The 27,431-nt window shown below is 38.5% G+C and overlaps 2 protein-coding genes and 1 long non-coding RNA gene across 4 annotated transcripts; 2 read left to right on the top strand and 1 right to left on the bottom strand.

The window, feature by feature from the left end:
* The first annotated feature begins 1,291 nt into the window (after positions 1-1,291).
* On the top strand, positions 1,292-26,960 carry LOC103513227 (protein disulfide-isomerase-like). The gene is made up of 5 exons (XM_026826491.1): positions 1,292-1,574; positions 2,828-3,025; positions 16,409-16,542; positions 25,028-25,165; positions 26,715-26,960. Exons 1-5 carry the CDS (start codon positions 1,427-1,429, stop codon positions 26,958-26,960), a joined length of 864 nt encoding a protein of 287 aa, XP_026682292.1. The 5' UTR covers positions 1,292-1,426.
* On the top strand, positions 3,316-7,052 carry LOC113469068. Its single transcript, XR_003392604.1, has 2 exons — positions 3,316-3,496; positions 6,719-7,052. It is a non-coding gene; the product is annotated as an uncharacterized LOC113469068 (long non-coding RNA).
* Positions 6,191-12,939, bottom strand: LOC108252880 (EKC/KEOPS complex subunit BUD32). 2 transcript variants are annotated; one of them, XM_026826492.1, is made up of 5 exons: positions 12,815-12,939; positions 9,307-9,512; positions 8,713-8,985; positions 8,152-8,303; positions 6,191-7,061 (listed from the first exon to the last, which is right to left on the bottom strand). In XM_026826492.1, the coding sequence occupies exons 2-5, from the start codon at positions 9,460-9,462 to the stop codon at positions 6,977-6,979; spliced, it is 666 nt and encodes a 221-aa protein (XP_026682293.1). In that variant the 5' UTR covers positions 9,463-9,512; positions 12,815-12,939; the 3' UTR covers positions 6,191-6,976. The 2 variants fall into 2 exon arrangements, with proteins under 2 accessions (XP_026682293.1, XP_017301216.1); XM_017445727.2 differs by lacking the exon at positions 8,152-8,303 and having other exon boundaries at positions 6,191-7,141; positions 8,641-8,985.
* Positions 26,961-27,431: the final 471 nt, after the last annotated feature.

The raw sequence follows: 27,431 nt of genomic DNA, 5'->3' as shown, positions 1-27,431 counted from the left end.
TTAAGGACTTAGTCTGAGTATAACTCGTGAGATTAAGGACTTAGTCTGAGTATAACTCGTGAGATTAAGGACTTAGTCTGAGTATAACTCGTGAGATTAAGGACTTAGTCTGAGTATAACTCGTGAGATTAAGGACTTAGTCTGAGTATAACTCGTGAGATTAAGGACTTAGTCTGAGTATAACTCGTGAGATTAAGGACTTAGTCTGAGTATAACTCGTGAGATTAAGGACTTAGTCTGAGTATAACTCGCGAGCTTAAGGACTTAGCCTGAGTATAACTCGTGACCAACTACCTAACTCGCTTCAAGCTCCTATGCTGACAGTATAAAGAAGGTACATATATCTTTTGCGTAATTAGCTTGGAGGGTAGCCCACCTGCTTTCAAGTGCTAGATCGCGGGTTCAATTCCCTCCCAAGGCGCACATTATCAACAGATAAGAAATTTTGTCCCCTACTTAGAGCGGTGAACCTTATCTTTATCCTAAACAGCTAAGGTTCGCTCTCAGAACGGCTGGTTTTCTCCTATCCTGTATTCCTTTTCTGTTCGATTTCGGGACGATAAGACCTCAGCAGTTACAGTTCCCTCTGTTATCTGTTTATGTTTATGTTCCTTATTTTTATTTTCAAGTTATTTTTATTCCTTATTTTATTTTTTCAGATTCGAGTCTATTCCATTCCTTTCTATTTTAAGCTCCATGTCTGTCTGACTTGGCTGCCAACGAACAAACATTGGCGATGAGCAAACAATTTGCTCTTGGAATTTTTTATTTTCGTCCTGATGGTCTGAAAAAAATTCCATCTACGTCTCAGGAAATCAAATATTAGAATGCCAGCTTAGTTAGCTTGGTTTAGCGCGTCTGCTTTGTAATCATATTCTTGTTGAGTTCTGTAAGTAACGTGCATGTCTGTTGATAAGTCAGCAGTGTTAACACCGGTCCAAACCGACTTCATTTAGACCAAGGAAAGTGTTAGTTAATGTGTCAGGCTATCCATTTCCTGACAACCCACACAGAACCATTTACCGTAGAAATGGTCAGCCATCATAGGTCACTGACCTGGTTAATTTCATGAACTTGAACTTGATGAGGTAGAGTTACCTGGGATGTGGTTTATGAACTGAGTTCTTCATGGTGTGGCCTGAATTGACTCTAAATCTGTGTGGTCCAACAAGGAAAATTGGAGTGAAGGATGATATGCCCGTTTAAATCTTGATTGTCAGTAGTAAATTCCGTCTCGACCAATCAGATCGCTCCACGGGCCCAATCTTTCGACGTGGTTCCCGATTTTGTTTACATCACCAAAAACCACAAGAGAAATCTTCAAATCACCACTTGTCTGTGTTCTCTCGGCCTTTCTCATATTATAATCGGTTCGTCAGTGTTTAGACCGTTTTAAGAAGTGCTAGTGTTAGGACTTTTCCACAAAATGCGCCGGTTATCCTTGTTATTCCTTTTGATATCGCCACTAGTCGTCTTCGCCGACGATGTCACAGAAGAAGATGGAGTTTTGGTCTTGACTCAGGACAATTTCCAGTCTTCTATTGAGAAACACGATCATATTCTTGTTGAGTTCTGTAAGTAACGTGCATGTCTGTTGATAAGTCAGCAGTGTTAACACCGGTCCAAACCGACTTCATTTAGACAAAGGAAAGTGTTGGTTAATGTGTTGGGCTATCCATTTCCTGACAACCCACACAGAACCATTTACCGTAGAAATGGTCAGCCATAGGTCACTGACCTGGTTGATTTCATGAACTTGAACTTGATGAGGTAGAGTTACCTGGGATGTGGTTTATGAACTGAGTTCTTCATGGTGTGGCCTGAATTGACTCTTAATCTGTGTGGTCCAACAAGGAAAATTGGAGTGAAGGATGATATGCCCGTTTTAATTTTGTTTGTCAATCTGGTTAGAGTAGTTAGGTACAAACCTACAAACATTGTGTATTGCATACAAAGAGCTATTTGATTTTAAGCCAAATGACAAAGTAATTAAGCTTGTCTCAGTGACAAAGCATACCATACATACTTTTTGTTAAGTAGTATGTATTCCATTTGAGAGTAAATGCTTGATTTAGGTAGAAGTGTATTTTCTACTATGCTACCTATTGATTTGTTATGCAATGTATGTATTGCAATCTGGATATCAATTTATAACTAGAAATGCAATAATTTTTCAAGTAGGTACTTGATGTAAGTTGCAATAAACTAAGTAGTTAGGATATGTTGTAATAGGACAAAAGGTGCTCTAGAATCACCAAAGAGCTATTTGATTTTAAGCCAAATGACAAAGTAATTAAGCTTGTCTCAGTGACAAAGCATACCATACATACTTTTTGTTAAGTATGTTTTCCATTTCCATTTGAGAGTAAATGCTTGATTTAGGTAGAGGTGTATTTTCTTCTATGCTACCTATTGATTTGTTATGCAATGTATGTATTGCAATCTGGATATCAATTTATAATTAGAAATGCAATAATTTTTCAAGTAGGTACTTGATGTAAGTTGCAGTAAACTAAGTAGTTAGGATATGTTGTAATAGGCCAAAAGGTGCTCTAGAATCATTGGATGTTTAAACCTACATTATTTTTAATTTTGTTACCAAACTTGTAAATTTTACCAGGGAGATGTTTCAGGAATATTGTTCTATTCTGACTCATAACACTATCACCAAATAATGCTCTATTCTAACTCACAAGAAAAGTAGAATCTTAAAAAGGGTGCCGTGAGTGCAAATAGTTTGGGAACCACTGTCATAAGATGTAGTGACATTGCCAATTAGAATACTTATCTTCCTAGATGACTCATTCTTATTTCTTTTCCCCATCAGATGCCCCATGGTGTGGACACTGCAAGCAACTGGTTCCAGAATACTCAAAAGCCGCTCTCCAGTTGGCTACCGATGGCCATGACATCAAGTTGGCCAAGGTTGACGCCACCCAACACACAGCTCTCGCTGAACAGTATGGAGTGCGGGGATACCCCACTCTGAAGTTCTTCAAGAAGAGATCCATCATTGAATATGGTGGTATGTATAATTTTTCATCCTTACTATTTTGACCTCTTTAATGTAAAACATTGACATAAAAAAATACCAATTTTTCAAAGTTGGCATGAAATCTAGAGTAAAACTTATCCAATTCAGACTTCTTTCTCGTCATAAAATTTAGTGTAACTGTATTAATTTCGTTAGTTTTGTTTCCGATGCTAACAGGCTTTGACTTCTAAGGATATGGGTATGAACAGGCATGGATCTGAAATTGATAGGGTCTAGAGAATTCCAGGGCTGGCCTGGTTAGCAATTTAGGGTTCTCCCACATACATAATATGTATGTACAAATTTGGCAATCGTGTTACTATGGTAACAGAGATGTAAACAAAATTTCCGTACAATGAACTTTGATGGGACTAATTGGAAGAAAGAACTGAGTTCTAAGTTTCATGTCAACGAGTTTTTTTTTCCCCCCAAGAGGTTTAATGGGGTTCAGTAACAACAGAGGTTCATCCCGAAATCGAAGAAAAAAAAAAAAAAAAATTTAAAAAAAAAAAAAAAAAAAAAAAAAAAAAAAAAAAAAAAAATCGGTGTTTTTATATGTAGCAATAAAATAATTTTTGTTTTGGTACTTGTGCAGAAGTCACATCCGTGGAATATTGCTACCAAAGGAACTGGCACAAACGAGCGGTGACCAGTGTTATTATAAGGTTAGGTTACCATTAGTGTTTTAACTTACCCCCCCCCCCCTTTTGGCCAAAATCCTGGATACGGCCCTGGGTCAATCGTCCAATGTGGACTTTGTACAAACATTACGTGAGTCAATTAGAACTCCGAAGAGCTGTGATAAGTGTGATAAACATCAGTATAAACACACAGGTAGCAGGCGGGCACCTTGGCCCATGAAAACGCACCCAAGCATCTTTATTTGACTTACCTACTTTTCCAAAAAGAATGACGAAACCGAATCCGAACAAAACAACGGAAGGAAAATAGAATTAATAAAAATATTTCACGAAGTTTTTTTTTTTTTTTTTTTTTTTTAAAAAAAAAATTAAAAAACCAAATTTTTCCCAAATTTTTTTTTTTTTTTTTTTTTTTTTTAGAAAAACAAGTTAATAACCCAAAAGCTTCAGAAGACTCAAATAACACACAACCAAAAAAAGATATTCTTTAAAACACGAAAATAAAAAACAATATTGTGTGTTCGTACAGAATTTTTGACTAAACTGATTGCTTCGAGCAAGAGTTGAAAGTCTAGAAACGGTATTCTTTCAGATTCAGTTCTTGTTGTCTTCTTCTTGTGGCAAGATTCTAACTGCGTATACCAGAAGGTTGACCCACTATCCATAACGCATAGAAGAGGCACTATCTTAAGAACTCTGTACAACTCGCGAACTTAGCTTGAGTATAACTCGCGAGCTTAAGGACTTAGCCTGAGTATAACTCGCGAGCTTAAGGACTTGAACCGTATTCTTTCAGATTCAGTTCTTGTTGTCTTCTTCTTGTGGCAAGATTCTAACTGCGTATACCAGAAGGTTGACCCACTATCCACAACGTATAGAAGAGGCACTATCTTAAGAACTCTGTACAACTCGCGAACTTAAGGACTTAGCCTGAGTATAACTCGCGAGCTTAAGGACTTAGCCTGAGTAAAACTCGCGAGTTTGAGGACTGAGTATAACTCGCGAGCTTAAGGACTTAGCCTGAGTATAACTCGCGAGCTTAAGGACTTAGCCTGAGTGTAACTCGCGAGCTTAAGGACTTAGCCTGAGTGTAACTCGCACTTAGCCTGAGTATAACTCGCGAGCTTAAGGACTTAGCCTGAGTATAACTCGCGAGCTTAAGGACTTAGCCTGAGTATAACTCGTGACCAACTACCTAACTCGCTTCAAGCTCCTATGCTGACAGTATAAAGAAGGTACATATATCTTTTGCGTAATTAGCTTGGAGGGTAGCCCACCTGCTTTCAAGTGCTAGATCGCGGGTTCAATTCCCTCCTAAGGCGCACATTATCAACAGATAAGAAATTTTGTCCCCCTACTTAGAGCGGTGAACTTTATCTTTATCCTAAACAGCTAAGGTTCGCTCTCAGAACGGCTGGTTTTCTCCTATCCTGTATTCCTTATCTGTTCGATTTCGAGACGATAAGACCATAGCAGTTACAGTTCCCTCTATCCAGTTTCCTCTGTTATCTGTTTATTTTTATGTTCCTTATTTTTATTTTCAAGTTATTTTTATTCCTTATTTTAATTTTTCAGATTCCATTCTATTCTATTTTAAGCTCCATGGCTGTCTGACTTGGCTGCCAACTAACAAACATTGGCGATGAGCAAACAATTTGCTCGTTAATTTGGCTGGCTCGTCCTGAACCGCAGTAAACCATCGTGAGGACTTGTGCTTGGTCTTTAAAAGCAGAGAGAACCCTTTGAGGAACTGCCAGCTACCGAGGCAGGTTAGGGTTAGCTGTTCTCCTCCCTGTCTATAGTCCCACAGCCAGACGCTAGTCTTCTCTCTGTTTAACGTCCCCTAGCCAGACAGTGTTTAACGTCCCCTAGCCAGACAGTGTTTAACGTCCCCTAGCCAGACGGAGCAAACAATTTGCTCTTGGAATTTTTTATTTTCGTCCTGATGGTCTGAAAAAAATTCCATCTACGTCTCAGGAAATCAAATATTAGAATGCCAGCTTAGTTAGCTTGGTTTAGCGCGTCTGCTTTGTAATCGCTAGGCCGCGGGTTCGATTCCCGCCCGGGACGGATTTTATCCTGATGGGATAATGTTCGTTCTCGGAACGGCTGGCTTTCTCCTATCCTGTCTTCCTTCTCTCTTGGATTTCGGAACCTTAGCAGTTACAGTTCCCTCTGTCAAACTTCTTAAAAAAAAAAAGATTAGAATGGAATACTTACATATTGTATAAAAGGAATTTAATTGTGTTAAGCACAAATGTCGTTCCCCGCCTAATCTATATATAAATAAAATTGTAGATTTAATACAATATGTATACTGTGCTAAATTTTATGACTTGACTTGGACTCAAACCACCAACAAGTGCGATGTTTTTTTGCCAGTCTACGTTAGTCAGGCTATTTTAAAACCACCAACACAACATACCTGAGGAGTTCGATGAGAATGACTCATCCTTCCCTTCTATGTCCAATTTCCGGTGTTCATGTGTGAATATAAACTCAACCTATTCTGCTAGTGGGCTAGTGTCTGTGCTTGTGAATCTGATAGTAGGCTTGTCAGATATGATAAGTACCTTGTTAAGAATCTACACAGACAGTGTGATGAGTGCTCTTATGTTTTATACATAGGTCATAGGTAGGTGATATCCATCATCACATAGGTAGGTACTGTACATAGGTATTCACTACCTACCCATTTAATTGCAGACTAATTGGAAGCTAATTCTCACGACCGACTGTAAAACGCAGTACCTAGTATAGCATTTTTTTTTTTTACCTTCGACATGGCTTATTGGATAGGAAAAGAATTGGAGTGAAATAATACGATCATGCACAACCACACACAAGAACAGCAAAATCCCACATACATAATATGTATGTACAAATTTGGCAATCGTGTTACTATGGTAACAGAGATGTAAACAAAATTTCCGTACAATGAACTTCGATGGGACTAATTGGAAGAAAGAACTGAGTTCTAAGTTTCATGTCAACGAGTTTTTTTTTCCCCCAAGAGGTTTAATGGGGTTCAGTAACAACAGAGATTCATCCCGAAATCGAAGAGAGAACAGGAGGAGAGGATACAAGAAAGCCAGCCCTTCTGTGTAAGAACCTCACCTGTTTAGGATAAAGTTTGCCCCGGGCAGGAATTGTGGACTACTCAGTTAATGAGTCAGAACCTAACTCCCCATATCTATAGGGAGGAGAAGAGTGATTCATGTGTTTTAGAACGTGACTCACTGACTGAGTAGTTCACTGAAATGAGTAGTTCTTTTTTACAACTCACTTTAGGAATCTCTATCTACCCTACCATACACCTTTTCCTCCCTCTCAACTCCACCTCGGCAAACGTTTTCATCACAGTCTCAAACTGCTTCCTATTCTGCCTCCTATAACTTGACAGAATCCAATTGAACATATCCCGACTGAAAATCGAATGCAAACTCAAAATAGCCCGCTTCAAAACCCCATTCACCTTTTTTTTTTTTTTTTTTTTTTTTAATTGGTAGGTACCTACCGAAAAATGAGATATTCATTATTATTAATGAGTGTTTCACAGCCGTTTTTATTTCCTAGCAACAAACCTAGACTCGTGTGGTCTGTGTTGTAGCATTTCCATCTCTTAGTAGGCCTCTCATCAAATGAATGTCAACACGAGAAAACCAAAATCAATCATCAATCAGAGGTTTTTTTTTTTTTTTTTTTTTTTTTTTTTTTTGCATTATTTTTGTGAAAATTTCGTGTTCAGAAAATGGCATTGGTTCCGAATTTTGTGTACTCCAGTGTAGTTGGGAAAGAATTTCTTAATTCAATCTGACATGGGTGTGAATGTGTGTGATGCTAACAGGCTTTGACTTCTAAGGATATGGGTATGAACAGGCATGGATCTGAAATTGATAGGGTCTAGAGAATTCCAGGGCTGGCTCAGTTAGCTTGATCTAACAGGCTTTGACTTCTAAGGACATGGGTATAATCAGGCATGGAATTGAAATAGATAGGGTTCAGAGAATTCCAGGGCTGGTCCGGTTAGCTTGATCTAACAGGCTTTGACTTCAAAGGACATGGGTATAATCAGGCATGGAATTGAAATAGATAGGGTCCAGAGAATTCCAGGGCTGGTCCGGTTAGCTTGATCTAACAGGCTTTGACTTCAAAGGACATAGATATAATCAGGCATGGAATTGAAATAGATTATAGGGTCCAGAGAATTCCAGGACTGGCTTGGTTTTAGTTAGAACTTGAGCTAAGGTGTAGCTAATCATAAAATGATTTTTTGGCTCAGTTAGCTTGAGCCAATAGGCTTTGACTTTTCTAAGGATGAGAGATCCAGTTGAAGCTTTGATTCCTTAACTCGAGATCTTGGGCAGAAAATTTTCCCCCTAGCTTCCTTTTGTTTGTCCCTTACTGGGCCTCATATTTATGTAAGCTAAATATTACCTACTTAGCTCCGCTCAAAACAATGAACAATAACAATGCCTCCTATAACTTGACAGAATCCAATTGAACATATCCCGACTGAAAATCGAATGCAAACTCAAAATAGCCCGCTTCAAAACATACAAATCCACAGCCTTGTCTTCCGTACTGACTTTGATCTGACTGAGTCCGAAATCTATCATGACTAGATGGTGATTATAGGACTGTAAAGTCCCTTTACTCCAGCAGTAGGCTACTACTATTATTGTGGTCAAATTCTCAAATTATATAGGACTGAAAAGTCCCTTTACTCCAGCAGTAGGCTACTACTATTATTGTGGTCAAATTCTCAAATTATATTGAGGATTCCATACCTCGGCTGGGATTGAACCCACGCCCTCCTGTTTACCAGGCGAGCGCCTTGACCACTACACCACCGAGGCAGGTGATACTTTTGTTTTGATTGATGGGACTTAACTATTATTATTATCGCAATTTTTTCGCCACGTTGCCAGACCTTTCTTCTAACTGACCTACCCGCTTCAAAACATACAAATCCACAGCCTTGTCTTCCGTACTGACTTTGATCTGACTGAGTCCGAAATCTATCATGACTAGATGGTGATCGGAGCTAAGAATCATATTTGATGTTGTTAAATCACCATGAATTATGTTGTTACTGTGCATAACACTCAGAGTGGTCCCTATTTCTATGCTTAGTAGTTTGATTATGTCACTGATGTTTTCTCGAGTTATGTTTTGAGAGTCTAGGTTTGATATTAGTGTTTGTATAGCTGATTTTTGGACGTCGTCCAGGCAGATGTCTTCAGGAATATTGGTTGGAGATACAGGTGTGGAGTTTGATTTGTTCGAGTTTTTACTTTTGCTTTTCCCCTGGAAACAGAAGGATTGAATATTTTTCAATGTTCTGTTAAGCTGAGTGAAGTGTATAAACTTTAAGGTGTCTATTTTTTTTTTTTTTTTATGGCCAGCTAGGACTACAGTCTCAGGCTAAGCTCAACTTTTGGATATTCTTCTTCTTTGCCAATCCCTTATGCCTTTTGTGGGCTCCAAACTTTTGGATCAAACAATTTAATTGGTTGATTTCAAACCTTCTAGTAAATCTGATTGCTTCATAAAAGAAAATTAAATTTAAACTCAGATGTGGTATACTGGACATAGGACATAAAAAAAAAAAAATTCAAGTTTACTTACATTCAAATTACTTGTCTTTTCATCACCCATTTCTTCCTCGTCACTATCATCTTCATCAACACTCATTTCATTTTCATCACCAATGTTTTCATCCTTCAAATTCTGTTCCAACAGGAGTAGAATGTCTTTAACTGTTCTACCATCGATGAGTTCCATGATGATCTGATTCTTCAGAGAATTCACAGCATACACTGTTGGAGTTCAAAATTCCATACCTCGGCTGGGATTGAACCCACGCCCTCCTGTTTACCAGGCGAGCGCCTTGACCACTACACCACCGAGGCAGGCAATGAAGATTGAATTTGAAAATTTTGAAGACACTAAAGCCCTCAACTTTGAAAAGCTGAAATACCTAGATAAGTCCTATTTACATTCACCAAAACAATGTAAGATTCGTTATTCTCGTTGTAAACAAAATTGTGGGTATTGTTGAAGTTGAAAGTATTCAAAATCTGCTTCTGGGGAAAATAAATTTGAATAAAATATCTCTCAATACGCCATTATATTCTGATGATGAAGAAGAAGAAGTAGAAGATGATAATGAAGGTCTTGTGAAGAACAAAACTAATAATCTCATGCAAAAACTTATGGTTAAAAGTTGAAGAGAAATTCAATATAAAGAGAAAAGAAGCAAGAGGAGGGGTAAAAAGAAGAGAAGGAGTAGGCTCAATAAGGAACAAGGAGGAAATGGTAAGGGAGAATGAGAAGAGGCAAGAGAAATAAGAAAGAAAAAGTAAAAGAAGAAGCAGAAGAAGAAGAATAAGAAGAAGCAGAAGAAGAAGAGTAAGAAGAAGCCTCTCTTCCTTTCTTTTCTCTTCAACAAGGAAGAGTAAGAGAAGATACCTATTGAATTATTATAAATCCAATACTCTTTTTCCAATTTTCCATATCTTGTTGAACAACGAGCGAAGAAGGAGAGAAGGAGGAAGGGACGATTTGAAGAGGAAAAAGATAATGAGGATAAGAAAATCCAGAAAATTAAAGTGGAGAAGAGAAGAGAAGAGGAGGAAGATGACGAGGAAGAAGTGCAAGAAAGGCGGAAGAGGGAAAATAAAAGGAGGAGAAGGAGGAGGCGAAGGAGGAAGAGGACAGAGATGGGGAGGAGAAGAAAAAGAGGTTGTAGATAAGGAGAAAGCAGAGGAATTAAAAAGGCTGATGGACAAAGAGGAGAAGAAGGAAGAGGAAGATGAAAAAAAGGAGCTGGAGGAGAAGAAAGAAGAGGAAAAGGAAGAGACTAACACATAAAATAAATGAACAAGAGAACACATTAACAGAAATAATAATAAAAGATCTCTAGATTCTAGAATTTAATTCTCTCTTTCCCTTTTCAACACCATCTATCCCTTTCCCTCCTTTCTTTCCTCCCTTTTTGTCCCTCTCTTAACTCTCTCTGTCCTCTTCATTTTTCTCCCTCTCTTTACCCCCCTTCTTTCCTTTATATAAAGGTTAGTTCCCCCTTATTTCTCTCCCTCCCCTCAGAAACCCAACTCTTCTGCCCTTTTCCTCTTTTTTGTCCCTCTTTTCCCCTAAGATAAAGGATTCTTCGTCAAAAATCCCTTTGTTCCTCAAAAATCCCACCTCCAGTACCTCCTCTAGATACTCTTTCCCTTCTCACTCTGAAGGGTAAGATAATTTGATTTGCTTCGGAGTGGGGTTTCCGTACGCGTTCATCTTTCTACACAGAAACATAGGTAGGTACATCCCTAGTTACTATATGAACTTAGATACCTACTACAGGAAAAGGTTTACGGTACAGACGAAGGGACAGGGGTGGGAGGGAGTACTACAGAAAACACTCAAGGTACAGTAAAGAGAACCTATAACCATAATAGGTAGGTATACCTATAACCATAATAGGTAGGTATACCTATAACCATAATAGGTAGGTATACCCACTGGGGAGAGAGAGAGAGGAGAGAAGAAAGGGGAGAAGAGGAGAGAGAAGAGAGAGAGAGAGAGAGAGAGAGAGAGAGAGATAGTGGAAGGTAGGGGGGGGAAGGGATACAGTGGCCATCCATCGATAAAAAGGAGAAATTTGAAATTTTATTATGGGACATAATTTCGTTCACAAAAGATGGAGGAATAGAAAGAAGAAATGAAAGAGAGAGAGAGGGATAGTCAGAGAGAGACACAGAGAGAGAGGGAGAGTCAGAGAGAGACACAGAGAGAGAGGGAGAGTCAGAGAGAGAGAGAGAGAGAGAGAGAGAGAGACAGAGAGGGAGAGAGAGAGTGTCAAAGAGAGACAGAAAGAGTCAGAGAGAGAGAAAGAGAGAAGAAAGCAGTACGGAGGACGGAAAAGAGAAAAAGGAAAAGTTAGAGGAATAACGAGAAAGAGGCAGAGATAATTAAGAGTGGAGAAGGAGGAGAAGAAGAAAGAGAAGAAGAAGAAGAAGAAGGAGAAGAAGAAGAAGAAGAAGAAGAAGAAGAAGAAAGAGAATGAGGAGAAAGTGAAAATTTAGGGAGTGGAGTGAGAAAAGGAGAGGAAGAGATAAAGAGAGGAAGAGAGAGGATTATCAGAGTTACTGCACGGTCTCCTTTAAAACCCCCAAAAAAGGAAGGCACCTACCTCCCCTCAGGTAGGTATACCCGTAACCATAATAAGTAGGTATACCTATAACCATAATAAGTAGGTATACCTATAACCATAATAAGTAGGTATACCTATAACCATAATAAGTAGGTATACCTATATATTTCATCATTATTGATGAAATTATTTCATCATTATTGATAAAATAAGCTCTTGCGTGAAAAAAGTTCATAAATCATGCACTAATAAGCCCGATGGTTCTCAAATTTTGAAATTCGTGCCACTCTTATGAGCACAACATGGCGGTTTGTTTACATTTTTTTAGGATACGCTTTTATAACACATGAGGTATAGGGTACACTCCCTCCACTACTTGAGCTCCTTGCAAGTACACAAGGGGTAGATGAAGCTTATGTACCCATTATGGAGGTGCCTAATACCTAATACATACATACGTATTGAAAATAAGGAGTTTTCATAATTAGAGCAGTGATTAGTGTTATTATAGGGTTAGGTTAAATACAAAAAGGAGCTTTTCTTTTCCACGGACGTGACGTCTGCATAATTACCTTAGTTTTTTTTAGAAATTAGGTCTGTGTCACAACATGTCCATCCTGTAGTATGGCTCTCATTAGATGGGCGAGAAAAGACAATACTTCCCATTTACTTAGGTAATAATTGGGTCAACACAAGGACACCACAAATCAGGAGTTTTCACAATTAGAGCAGTGATTAGTGTTATTATAGGGTTAGGTTAAATACAAAAAGGAGCTTTTCTTTTCCACGGACGTGACCTCTGCATAATTACCAAGACAATACTTCCCATTCACTTAGGTAATTATTGGGTCAACACAAGGACACCACAAATTAACCTGTTGAAACATTTGCACTCAAAATAGGTATACCTACCTACACATTTTTTAAGTGTATTACCTCTGGGCTACCCATGTTGTCAAAAACACTTTGCTAATGCCAACTTACCTGCCATTCTGCATTTCATGAGGCCCCGTATTTCCGATGTGATCCTTTCCTTCGTCAATGCCTCATCCAGCTTGGGATGACGGTACTTCTTGGAAAACCTTTCCTTAACCAGAACACTCCTGCCCAAATATTCTGTCTTGAAGATTCTGCCCTCAGCTCCCTGTTTGAAACACTCGGCTGGCTGTAAAACCATGTCTGAGGCCTCGGTTATTTTGAACTTCTTGCTTATATGAGACATTATACTGACAAATGCATTAATAAGAAAGAAAAGTCACCAGAAATATGAGAAAAAGTCAGGAAAATCGTTGAAACAGGGATAACTTTGGGATGAAAATGCACAAGTTCACAAAACACAAAACTCAACTTTTTAACGAAACTACGAAACACAAAATTTGAATTTTCCCGCGACCGGTTTGTTTTGATTTGAAAATGTAGAGGAATCGTTTACACGAACACTTTTTTTACTGCCAAATTTTACTGCTAAACTTCGGATACCTACTCGCGATGCGACAACTCATTTATTCGAAATAAAATATTTTATTTCGAATAAAAAGGTAAATAGGTACGCTTTCGTTTTAAAATTCAAGTTAATCGAAAACCAATATTTATTTCCAAGCTATTTTTCGCTGTTTGTGTAAAAAAAGAAGAAAAAAAAATCCTGGTGGCGCGACCACCAACAATGAAGCTTATTCGGGCTGTCTTGCGGTCACTTTGTCCTTTGTCCCTTGGGTCTTGGGTCGGAAGTTAACCCTTCATACGAAACAGTAGGACAGCGACAAGACATCCAGAATCGCTGTCGCAAGGTCGCGGTCGGTCGCGTGATCAGAATCTTAAATTCCAAAATTTCCAGAACCCTTTTTGCTCAAGAAATTGTAGAAATTTTTCTGCCAAGAGGAAAATATTGAGTTAAACTCTGGAGGAAAATATTAAAACGGCAGAAAGAAGTTAATGAGAGATACCTACAGGAAAAGACGGCCACACTGTCGCGACTCGCGACCCAAGTCTATCTTCGCCGCGACAATTTTCGTGACGTGTCAAGTTGTGAAAGTTGTAAACGGATCCTAAACTTACAAGTCAAAAACTTTCATCGCTTTTACACAAGAGTTTTCGCAATAAAAAATTAAATAACCATTAAAAATATATGAAATTATTAAAATTGTTTTTTAATTTAATATAAAATGTCTTTATAATCAAATTGAGTAATTATTTTATTTTATTTCTCATAATCAGTAAATCGATAAAGTTTTTGACTCTGGTGATAGTAAATTCCGTCTCGACCAATCAGATCGCTCCACGGGCCCAATCTTTCGACGTGGTTCCCGATTTTGTTTACATCACCAAAAACCAGAGAGAGAGAAATCTTCAAATTTCAAATCACCACTTGTCTGTGTTCTCTCGGCCTTTCTCATTTTACAATCGGTTCGTCCAGTGTTTAGACCGTTTTAAGAAGTGCTAGTGTTAGGACTTTTCCACAAAATGCGCCGGTTATCTTTGCTATTCCTTTTGATATCGCCACTAGTCGTCTTCGCCGACGATGTCACAGAAGAAGATGGAGTTTTGGTGTTTTTTACGTCCCTCTGTTATACCACATCCATCTTCCACATTCACATCCGCTATGGTACTTTACAGTTACCATTAAACCCATCCATTCATCTTCTCCACCTCCTCTTCCTAAAACTTCTCTTTTTTTCTCTCTTCCTCTTTCTACCCCCCCTTCTCAAATTCCTTCTACTCCATTTGTTTCCTCCTCTTCTTCCTTCTTCTTCCTTCTTCTTCTTCTTCTTCTTCTTCTTCTTCTTCTTCTTCTAGACGTATAGTACATTTCTTACTTCTCTTCCTTTTTTCCTCTTCCTCTTTCTCCCTCAGATCTCCTTTTCTATTCGTTTTTCTCCAAATTTTCCTTCTCCTTCTTCCTACAGTATTCAGTTCCTCCTTCTCTTTCACCTTCTAAAACTTCACCTCCACTACGGTCAAATCAGTCATCCAGTAAACAAACACACAACAGGTAAAAAAGAAGGAGGCGATGGTGGAGGAACAGAGGAGAAGACGAAGGTGAATGATGAGAGAGTGGAGAAGAAACCTAAGGCGCTGGAGAAGGAAGAAAGGGAGGTGAAAATGGAAGGGAAGGAGATGAAAGAGGAAGAGGAGGACAAGGATGTGGTGGAGAAGAAGAGGAAGAGGTATCTCAGAGTGTCCGGTGGAAAAGATAAAGATTCAAGATGTCAAGTGAGGTAAGGAGGTGAAGGTAAAAGTTTGTACCGATATCAGCAAAGTCAGGCGACGAACTAAGGAGTCCTTATTTACAAACTTATAAGGAGTCACATCACGTCAGTAGAAGTCATGGGGAGTCGAAAAGATGTAGTTCAAAGTTTTCCCACATAATATTGTAGGTAATCTCGTTCATGATTCACGTGACGTGAAAGTAGTGTGACTGTCCTGAACGAAATTGGTGATTCTCATGATTTTTTTTTATTATCTCAGAAAAAACTATGAAAATTAAAAAAAATATTGAGACTATAACGAAGAAAATGCGTTCACTAGATCGTGAGATACAGCTCTCGGAACATGAGAGTCTCAAGCCCGCCGATATCATACCTAGCGACAACACTGTACTCCTGTGATGACGTCATCTACCAATATCGTACGACGCGCTGTGGGCTTATTACCATAGGGATTTGGGTTAGGGGCTCAAATAGATCGAATAGGTACCTATCTACGCATTTTGTTATCACTATTTTTCAATATCAGCTTAGGTACTTATACCTATTTTCAAATTTAGATATTTTCATTCCATTTTTTTTTATCATGCACTTATTCAAGTAGTTACTTTTTCGTACATGTACATTTTTTTTAAGGGGTTTGACAGAGTGAACTGTAACTGCTATGGTCTTATCGTCCCGAATTCGAAGAGAGAAGGAAGACAGGATAGGAGAAAGCCAGCCGTTTCCGAGAACGAACATTATCCCATCAGGATAAAATCCGCCCTGGGCGGGAATCGAACCCGCGGCCTAGCGCTTACAAGGCAGACGCACTACCAACTAAGCTAAGTAGGCTGGCACATTTATTTCGATCGAGAAGAATAATATGAATAGTATGATCTCCACATACCAAACATCCCTGCTCAAAGTTCCGCTTTATGTAAACACTACCTACGTAGGTACCTACCTATATGATAATAATAGTGCTTATTTTTACTGCTCGCATAGGACTGATAAGTCCCTTTACTCCAGCAGTAGGCTACTACTATTATTGTGGTCAAATTCTCAAATTATATTGAGGATAAAATTCCATACCTCGGCTGGGATTGAACCCATGCCCTCCTGCTTACCAGGCGAGCGACGAGGTAGGTTGTATTGTAGGTATTTAAATTTTAAGTGCCCAAAACAAGTCATCAAATTTAGTGAAACTGTATTAATTGGGTTAGCTTTGTTTCAAGCTTTAAGCACTAAAAGGAGCTTTGTCAATTTGAGCAGTAAACAGTGTTATTATAGGGTTAGGTTAAACACAAAAAGGAGCTTTCTTTTTTTACTTAACTGTTGTGGATTCTGAATAACTTCTAAGTATTACTTGTTTCTCTGATGTTATAAACAGGTGGTAGAACTGCTGAGGACATCGTCAACTGGCTTCTGAAGAAGACTGGACCACCCGCCAAGGAGTTCACATCTGTTGATGAGATCAAGGCATTCATTGCTGACAGCAAGGTTGTCGTTGCTGGACTCTTCAAGGTAAGAATCAGTTTGCATGGTTTCAAAAGCTTAGCTTGGAAAAAAAGGCCAACCTCTGTCTTTCGTTCTGCCCTATGTGAAGGGCCCTACATTAATTTTCCTGTCAGCATTCTGACATTTTACACAAACTCTGATTGATGACTGAATTTCAAATGTACATCTTATTATAGGTATTTATTTACTTTACATATGTACCTACTCGTATATTTATTTACTTTATAAATACAACTGGTGGTTGAATAGATGTGCAGGTACTTTGTCATGATATTGCTAACAGATGTTTGAAATAATTTACTACTTCACCAGAAATTGATTGCTATTTGTTTAGTTTGACAAACAACTGTTAACAGATGAGGGACAACAGTTGAGCATAAATCTGACAGAGATATGAACAGAATGTATTTCATTTTTACTGCAAGGGCCTTGGAAAAAAAGTCAGACACTTTACAACACACAAATGTTCTAAGTTATAGCAAACATTTTTCCATGGTGTAACCTACCTTGGTGGTGTAGTAGTCAAGACCACTGTGTGGATTCTTTGGTGAATTTCGAGAAAAATCCCAGTTTTTGAGAATTCTCCATGGGTTGAATTAAATTTAAAGATTTTAAAGTCAAGGTAGTCCACTAAGCTGACATTTATATTAGGTAGAACCTCTACAGATGAGCTGGTGATGAGTAAAGTTCTATTAGCATCCCAATGTATTAATTATTTAATTCAGATTAGTATCAAGGGTGTGTGTATCAAGGATAGTCTTTAAAATATCACTTGCTCTTTATTCTGGAAACTTCAGTGCAAATTTGAATGACTTTTTTTACAACTTGGTACCACTCCTCTTTTTTTTTTTACTTCCTATTAAGAAAATAATGAGAAAGTATTTTTTATAGCTGTTATTTTTTACTAGAGGACTGTGGCACAAATAACTTTATTTTTACAAATAAAAAATTGAATCTAGGTTTTATTTTTTGTACTTAAATCACACCAGTCTTTTCTGGAAGTCTGTATCCTCTGGAATAGTCAGTGAGTTTGATTACTTTTATACTTTTATTCGTGGCGTCCGCAAAACGACCATATTTGCTGAAGTTGAACTGTTCGAAGTAAAAAAATGCCCATTTTTGCTGAAGTTTTTTATGTGTAAGAAGCGAAAGTAAATGGATATAGGTAAAATACTTTACAAAAACTTACTGTCTACATGGTTAGATATATTTTAGATATATCTTACCTATGTACTATAAGACAAGGTACAAGATGAAATATGATTTGAATGTTGCAATCGTGTGGGAACTTTAATTATTTCATTGCTGGGAGGCTAGCGGGCTAGGAGGTTTAATTAAGAGATGTCACCTTTCTAGGTGTTGTGGTTCTTGAGATAGAGCGATCAGTGTGTGAAATGTGAATGAGTGAATGGATCTCGTTCTTATAATATAAGATTTGTTCATCCAATAAGCATAAGTATTTCTCTACAATGTCTTTAATACTTTATAGCTTTATACCTATTTTCTTCACATCTTTATGCTTCTCATTTCTGTGAGAAACCTTGAATTCACAAAGCTACAGGTACCACAAGTACTATTACCACGTCAGCTTTATTTTCTGTTCAACCAAGATAAGAACATTCTTGCTATAATTTGATATTTTTCCTGGGTATTGTGATAAAAAGTAATGGCTAAATTTATTTTTTAATGTGAACAGAACATATGAGTTGGAGTTGCCAGCATGTTCAATATTTTAATTTAATTTCTTCATATTGTTCATGTTATTTTGTTCATTATTATGTGGGTTTCCTCGAATTTTCCTCAAATATTTATTCAAACTTTCTTACTTTCTATGAGTTTTATATTTGATAGAGGGAATTATTAAGTATTTATTTTGAAAACATTTTACAATACAGACATCTAAGCTGATGATCTTCTTCTTTTTCTTCGCCTTTTTCCGTGTACAGACGGGGTCGGCGTTTTTCGTCAGTCTCTCAATCTCAGCCCTAACTATTTTATGCATCTTTTTTCCATCGCAATTTTATAGGTGATATTTTTAGTTTTTCTTCCTGATTTATTATTATTTTTGCTGAGCTGGTCAGACTTTCTCTTCAAACACAAGTCTAGAGGTCATTGGCTATTTTCTTTTCGTTATCACTTACCATTACCGTTTCTGATAAGAACCTTCACAAGCTTAATACATTGATAATGTTTTTAAAAATAAATAATTATTACCTAATGACTGCATTGGCTATTTTCTTTCCGTTATCATCACTTACCATTACCGTTTCTGATAAGAACCTTCACAAGCTTAATACATTGATAATGTTTTTAAAAATAAATAATTATTACCTAATGACTGCATTGGCTATTTTCTTTCCGTTATCATCACTTACCATTACCGTTTCTGATAAGAACCTTCACAAGCTTAATACATTGATAATGTTTATAAAATAATTATTACCTACTAAGTTAGGTAAGTGTCTATGGTACTATGGCTATAAGTTTTATGCATCAGTTAGATAGTGTCTACAGTTATGTATAAGCTTTTTACATAGTTGTCTACATTAGATACTGTCTACATCTGCAGTGATAATTTACAACAGGGGTTTTCCAATTTTCAAGTGTATGCGGGCCACATGCTACATTGGCAGATACTTCGCGGGCCACATACACAGGGAAGCAGGCCCGTATACAGGACTTTCTTGAGGGGATGGGGGGGTGGATGCTTCATTTTAGGAGTCCATCTCATAGTAAAAGAGCAAAAATCAAGCCCAAGGGGCCCACGCTTATAAGCTTTACGGGGCACAAAAATGGTCTGGCGGGCCACGGCCACGGGCCACATGTGGCCCGTGGGCCGCTAGTTGGAAACCCCTGATTTATAATATTCGAACATTGTTGTCTATAAGCAGGTAGATAGGTAGGTATAAGCGTTACCCACCGTCCCACCACTGTGTTGTGGTCTAAATTTGAACTCTGTTATCGCAACAGGAAAGGAAATCTATTGCATTCTAGGGACTTACAGTGTGGGAATTTGCTAATCACCACTCTTGTTGGGTCTAATTGATTTTTTGACGGGTTTTATGGGTTTGCCGTCACTGAACTGCAAAGTTTTTTCAGCCTGAGAGGGGCCGGGAAAAGTACGATTGCCCAGATAGTCACCCATCCGTACACTAACCACGCGCAACGTTGCTTAACTTCTTGTGCAATCAACGTGCTATTGCTTATCTTTCTTGTACAGTACGTTCATACATAATATCCAGAAAGGCTTTCTTAAACTGTTCGCATAATGGGACAACTTGTTCCAAGCTGAGGGTCCAAATAAAGCACTACTTAGTAAGTAATAGTCTCAATAGATCTACAGAGGTCGCAGTGTTAATTGCATACTCTCTCGGGAGAGGAGCAACCAGTTCCATAATAGAATAGTACTACTTACTTACATGCCTGCCGATTATTTCTGGTGCCTTGCATAATTTCTGTACGGGGCCAGAGGTCCTTCCTCTTGAATTTCATTATCAGTGCCAGGGCGCTATACTAAGTACAAGTGTACCTACACAAGTTGCATAGGTATACCTATAGGTGCTAAGCCCTAAGCACCGGTAGGCACTCACGTTCAGGACTGTTTCCAGGGTTTGAAGGAGTGGGGGGGCAAGTTATCGCTTCCTCTTCTTTTCCCAGACTATAAGGAACAGGGTACCATGTAAGTATCTATGTAGGTAATTGATGGACTAATCTCTCTGCAAAGTTCGAGCGACTTGGGCTGCGAACTCAAATCTTGAGAAATGCGAACTTTTTTGAGCTTTTTTCCTTTCGACCCAAATAGTGACTGAATCATACACAATTTCTCGAGCTTCGACCAGGAACATTTTGTTCTACTTCTTAAAAATGTACTTCTCTGCAAAAATTCAGAAACGTGGGCCGAAAGCAAACTTTCTGAGGAACGTGAACTCTTTTCAAGCCTTTTTTTCATACTTTGGCCCAGAAGAGTGGCCGAACCGTACATTTCTGAAGCTTCGGCCCAATAAGACTTTTGGTCTACTTTTGATTAAGAACCTCTCTGCAAAGTTTGGGCGACTTTTGCAGAAAGCTAAAGTCTTGAGAAACACGAAATATTTTCTACTTTTTTTTTAACCGTACATTTCTCGATCTTCAGCCCAAGAAGACTTTGCCATCAGGATAAAATCCGCCCCGGGCGGGAATCGAACCCGCGGCCTAGCGCTCACAAGGCAGACGCACTACCAACTAAGCTAACTAGGTATTAGGTTAGTCAATTTGCAAAATATTTTTCATGTCCTTAAGCATAGTTATTAATATTAAAGAAAGCGCTTAAAGGAAATGAGTCTAAACTTCTAAAGGGACAAATGGTTTTAGTACAAAATATCTCGATATCGGTTTGTTTTTATGCATCTTTTTTCCATCGCAATTTTATAGGTGATATATTTGCAAAATATTTTTCATGTCCTTAAGCATAGTTATTAATATTAAAGAAAGCGCTTAAAGGAAATGAGTCTAAACTTCTAAAGGGATACTTAAATGGTTTAACTTCTAAAGGGATACTTAAATGGTTTTAGTAAAAAATATCTCGATAACGGTTTGTTTTTACGCATCTTTTTTCTGTCGCAATTTTATAGGTGATACTTTTAGTTTTTCTTCCTGATTTATTATTATTTTTGCTGAGCTGGTCAGACTTTCTCTTCAAACACAAGTCTAGAGGTCATTGGCTATTTTCTTTTCGTTATCACTTACCATTACCGTTTCTGATAAGAACCTTCACAAGCTTAATACATTGATAATGTTTTTAAAAATAAATAATTATTACCTAATGACTGCATTGGCTATTTTCTTTCCGTTATCATCACTTACCATTACCGTTTCTGATAAGAACCTTCACAAGCTTAATACATTGATAATGTTTATAAAATAATTATTACCTACTAAGTTAGGTAAGTGTCTATGGTACTATGGCTATAAGTTTTATGCATCAGTTAGATAGTGTCTACAGTTATGTATAAGCTTTTTACATAGTTGTCTACATTAGATACTGTCTACATCTGCAGTGATAATTTACAACAGGGGTTTTCCAATTTTCAAGTGTATGCGGGCCACATGCTACATTGGCAGATACTTCGCGGGCCACATACACAGGGAAGCAGGCCCGTATACAGGACTTTCTTGAGGGGATGGGGGGGTGGATGCTTCATTTTAGGAGTCCATCTCATAGTAAAAGAGCAAAAATCAAGCCCAAGGGGCCCACGCTTATAAGCTTTACGGGGCACAAAAATGGTCTGGCGGGCCACGGCCACGGGCCACATGTGGCCCGTGGGCCGCTAGTTGGAAACCCCTGATTTATAATATTCGAACATTGTTGTCTATAAGCAGGTAGATAGGTAGGTATAAGCGTTACCCACCGTCCCACCACTGTGTTGTGGTCTAAATTTGAACTCTGTTATCGCAACAGGAAAGGAAATCTATTGCATTCTAGGGACTTACAGTGTGGGAATTTGCTAATCACCACTCTTGTTGGGTCTAATTGATTTTTTGACGGGTTTTATGGGTTTGCCGTCACTGAACTGCAAAGTTTTTTCAGCCTGAGAGGGGCCGGGAAAAGTACGATTGCCCAGATAGTCACCCATCCGTACACTAACCACGCGCAACGTTGCTTAACTTCTTGTGCAATCAACGTGCTATTGCTTATCTTTCTTGTACAGTACGTTCATACATAATATCCAGAAAGGCTTTCTTAAACTGTTCGCATAATGGGACAACTTGTTCCAAGCTGAGGGTCCAAATAAAGCACTACTTAGTAAGTAATAGTCTCAATAGATCTACAGAGGTCGCAGTGTTAATTGCATACTCTCTCGGGAGAGGAGCAACCAGTCCCATAATAGAATAGTACTATTTACTTAGGTTCATACCTGCCGATTATTTCTGGGTGCCTTGCATAATTTCTGTACGGGGCCAGAGGTCCTTCCTCTTGAATTTCATTATCAGTGCCAGGGAGCTATACTAAGTACAAGTGTACCTACACAAGCTCCATAGGTATATCTATGGGTGCTAAGCCCTAGGCACCGGTAGGCACTCACGTTCAGGACTGTTTCCAGGGTTTGAAGGAGTGGGGAGGGGGCAAGTTATTGCTTCCTCTTCTTTCCCCCTGTTCAAAAATCTGGTGTGAACATCACACGACTTTCCTTATCCTATTGAATGATGCTTATTTGAGTGTTCTTTTACCCTAACTTTCACAATATCTCTAACCGTTTTGTCTTGTCGCTATTATTGAATGATGCTTATTTGAGTGTTCTTTTACCCTAACTTTTACAATATCTCTAACCGTTTTGTCGCTATAGCTTAACACCGCCAAAAAACGGTCGACATCTGTCCAAAAGCGGTCAAAATTCCGCCAGGCGCAGCAACCATCTCAAACAAACGTTAAACGTTTCGTGTCGTCCAAAAGCGGTCAAAATACCGCCAAGCGCAGCAACCATCTCAACCAAACGTTTCGTGTCGCATCCTTGTCACATTTCTAAACTACATACCAAATTTCAAGTCTAGCTCTGGTTCTAGCTCTTACCGTTCTCGAGATATTTTGTTTACAGACAGACACACACACGAACCAATGGCTGAAACTTTGGATTTAGGCTCTAGGGACCTCAAAACGTGATTTGGCACTAAAAACTGACCATCGAAAATTTGACCCGATTACATTACTTTCCTTCCTATAGGATAAGGAAAGTAAAAAGGGGTCGGAGTTTTTCGTCAGCCTCTCAATCGCAGTGATTGCTTTGGGCTGACATTCCCTGTTTGAAGTCCCCCCCCCAGCTAGACTAGGGACTAGACACTAGACCAATACTTGTATATTATAACATTAAGGAGGGGGAATCCCCCTAAGAGCCATTTCACACTGAGCAAATTTTTACCGCGCGGATTCCGCTCTCGCGGTTTTTTTCCGCCTAGTCAATGAGTGTTTAATGAGTCCTTTCACACACAGCGGTATTCTAGTGAAATCCGCGCGTTTTCCCTGCGGATCCGCTGGACGTCCGCAGAAATTTAGACCCGCGGTTTTTTTCCCGCTGCAGTAGTAGTCATATTAGAAGTGTTGTGATGTAAGGAATATTGATAATAATTTTTAATTTCTTGAAGTGTTACCTACGTAAATGTAAACCGCTGTGTGTGAAAGAAATCGCGGATTTTGCAGGCGGTAAAAATCCGCTCAGTGTGAAATGAGCCTAAATTCAGTAAATACGGTCCTGCTCGAGTTCATAACATAATCAAAGAGATAGAATTATATGCTAAGTTCATATGCATGGTGAGGCTTTGGCCCATTGAGTAACTACCACGTTGTTTTTTATTTACCACTAGTTATAGACCACGTCTTCATTTAGATTTGGAGTGACCCTGACTTTCTACCGCCTAAATATGGCCCTGCTCACGTTCATAACATGACCAAAGAGATAAATATGCTAGGTTCATTTTCATATGCATAAATATAATGAGAAATTTATCATAGAGGGGGGCTTGGGCCCATTGAGTAACTACCACGTTGAATTCTATGCCCCATGGTGTGGACACTGCAAACAACTAGCTCCCATCTATGACAAGGTAAGTGAGCGTCCACAACGGGGAATTATTAACCCCCACTGAGACCATCATTATCCCGAAAGCGAAGAGCAAAGTAGGACAGGATATTAGAAAGTCAGCCATTCCTTCAGTAATATTTTGTTTCTCTCAATACAACAAAAGGAAACAAGGAAGAAATTAAATTTACAAAATACCTATCTAGCAACACGAGTTCCTGAAAAGTACTAACTACTTATGAAGGAACAAAATGATTACTTGATGAGATTATTTTATAGAAAACAATAAACATTTTTATTACTATTTGTCTCGAATATTGTTCTAATCCTTCATTATGGTCCTCAGCTGGATGAGGTTAATGTGAGTAGGCAGATAATGTGTCGCCGACTTGAGGGTAAACCCCGTCTCCAATAACGTAAGAACCTTGGCAAATTTATGATACGGTGACGTTGGTGAACTTTTTTAAGGAGCATTCCCTCTTTTTTAAGCATTTTCTAATCCTCTTTTGTGCAAAGCATTTTCTAATCCTCTTTTTTGCAAAGTATTTTCTAATCCTCTTTTTTGCAAAGCATTTTCGGGTGATTGCTTTGGGCTGACTTTTGGTTTTGGCTACAAATTTTACGAGTGGATGCCCTTCGCACTCAACCTTTGCTACCTATTTCTTTAGCAAGGGAAGCTGGATTACATAGAATATTAATTGATTTTCTTTTCGTTTTTTGTGTTGCAGGACGCCTCATCTGAATTGGCCAAGACTTTCAACGAGATTGCCAGCAAGGTCGACGACCTTGTGTTCGTCACTTGCTTTGGGCTGACTTTTGGTTTTGGCTACAAATTTTACGAGTGGATGCCCTTCGCACTCAACCTTTGCTATTTCTTTAGCAAGGGAAGCTGGATTACATAGAATATTAATTGATTTTCTTTTCGTTTTTTTGTGTTGCAGGACGCCTCATCTGAATTGGCCAAGACTTTCAACGAGATTGCCAGCAAGGTCGATGACCTTGTGTTCGTCACCTCCACCAATGCTGATATTCTAGCTGAATACTCGGTCGATGACGACACTGTTGCTATCTTCAAGAAGGTAAGACAAAAAAACCTGTCCCGATATTGAAACAGAAGTCCTGAATGCCTATATTCAGAAGAAAAGAGAGAAAAGAACTCCTTTTATTCAAGAAAATTATACATACCTAATAGCAATAATAATGATAAATGCTAGTTGGGTAACACAAGAAACGAAATTTGCTATCTTCAAGGAGGTAAGACGAGAAGCCAGTGCTTATATTTAAACCGAAGTCCCTAATGCCTATATTTAAACGAAAAACAAAGCTAATTAACAAAGATAATCAGTGGTTGGGTGGAAGAGCTTGTTCGTCACCTCCACCAATGCTGATATTCTAGCTGAATACTCGGTCGATGCCGATACTGTTGCTATCTTCAAGAAGGTAAGATGAGGGGAAAAAAATTCTGTCACACTGAGGCCCGGTTTGAGTATTTAACATACGAACATACGAAAAGTTAGTTTTAAAAAATGAATTTTTCACGAAAAAATGATTTTTTTTTTACATACGAACATACAAAGAATTCATTTTCACGAAAAATTCATTTTTTTATAATTATACTCGAACCGGGCCTAAAACTGTGATACAATATCAGAGATTACTTCGGCTTTTGTATTTTAATTTCGGGATACACTCAGCTTCCTAAGGCCAGCCACTTACTATTAGGTAGATATTGAAACAGAAGTCCTGAATGCCTATATTCAGAAGAAAAGAGAGAAAAGAACTCCTTTTATTCAAGAAAATTATACATACCTAACAGCAATAACAATGATAAATGCTAGTTGGGTAACACAAGAAACGCCATGAAATTTGCTATCTTCAAGGAGGTAAGACGAAAAACCAGTGCTTATATTTAAACCGAAGTCCTTAATGCCTATATTTAAACGAAAAACAAAGCTAATTAACAAAGATAATCAGTGGTTGGGTGGAAGAGCTTGTTCGTCACTTCCACCAATGCTGATATTCTAGCTGAATACTCGGTCGATGCCGATACTGTTGCTATCTTCAAGAAGGTAAGACGAGGGGGAAAAAAATCTGTCATACTGAAGCCCGGTTTGAGTTTTTACATACGAACATACGAAAAATTAATTTTAAAAAATGAATTTTTCACGAAGAAATCATTTTTTTTTACATATGAACATACAAAAATTCATTTTTCACGAAAAATTCATTTTTCATATACTCGAACCGGGCCTAAAACTGTAAGATACAATATCAGAGATTACTTCGGCTTTGCATTTTGATTTCGGGATACACTCAGCTTCCTAAGGCCAGCCACTCTCTAATCTCTAAGCCACTCTCTAACAGGAGGACCTAATCAGGTCCTCCTGTCAGGTCTACCTGTTGTGCTCATCAGGTATCAGGTCGACTTGACAGGCGGACCTTTTCAGCCGTACCTGTCAGGTCTACCTGATAGTGTGTGGCTGGCCTAAGGACAATTAAGCGACCAGTGACAGCATTACAAGTTGAGGCAAGCAATGATACGGTTAATCTCAGATTTGTGATGTCCTCATAACCACAAGATTGTACTTAAATCACCATCACAACTAGCATATCTTCTTCCCCTCTCAGTTCGATGAAGGCCGCGTCAACTACGAAGGTCCGGCCTCCGACGAGGCCGCCCTGCGCAAGTTCCTCTCGACGCAGTCGCTCCCTCTGGTGGTGGAATTCAACCACGAGACCGCCCAGAAGATCTTTGGCGGCGAAATCAAATCCCATCTGTTGGTGTTCTTCTCGAAGGCCGCCGGCCACTATGAATCTCACTTCGAGCCCGTCCAAACTGTTGCTAAGGACTTCAGAGAGAAGGTAAGATTTTAGTCCGTCCTTCCTTTATTTTCAATTCAATTATTTTTAAATAAAATAACAGATATATACAAAGAGGTGTTTTTCCCAAATCAATACTGACTTCTAAGAAAAACAATTTATTCATTCATTGATTTTGATATGTACAAAGAATAAACAGAAGTGAGGGAGGGAAAAAAAAAAAAAAAAAAAAAAAAAAAAAAACAAAACAAATCGGAAATGAAGAGATGCAAGAAAAGGCAAGGACCGCCCTCCTATTTCTTTGGGGTGACTCTTGGTTTTGGTTTTACGATTTTACGAGTGGATGATGCCCTTTGCACTCAACCTTTGCTATTTCTTTAGCAAGGGAAATTTCAGGCTGGTATGCTCCCTGTTTAAAGTTCCCCAGCCAGACTAAGCTGGTGTACTCCCTGTTCAAAGTCCCTCAGCGAGACGGTTTTCCATGACCTTATAAATCCTGATATTTAACTTACGTTGAGGTTTCCA

This window comes from Diaphorina citri, unplaced genomic scaffold (assembly GCF_000475195.1).
Source record: "Diaphorina citri unplaced genomic scaffold, Diaci psyllid genome assembly version 1.1 scaffold942, whole genome shotgun sequence".
Lineage (NCBI taxonomy): Eukaryota > Metazoa > Arthropoda > Insecta > Hemiptera > Psyllidae > Diaphorina > Diaphorina citri.
This window is presented reverse-complemented; position numbering and strand designations above follow the sequence as displayed.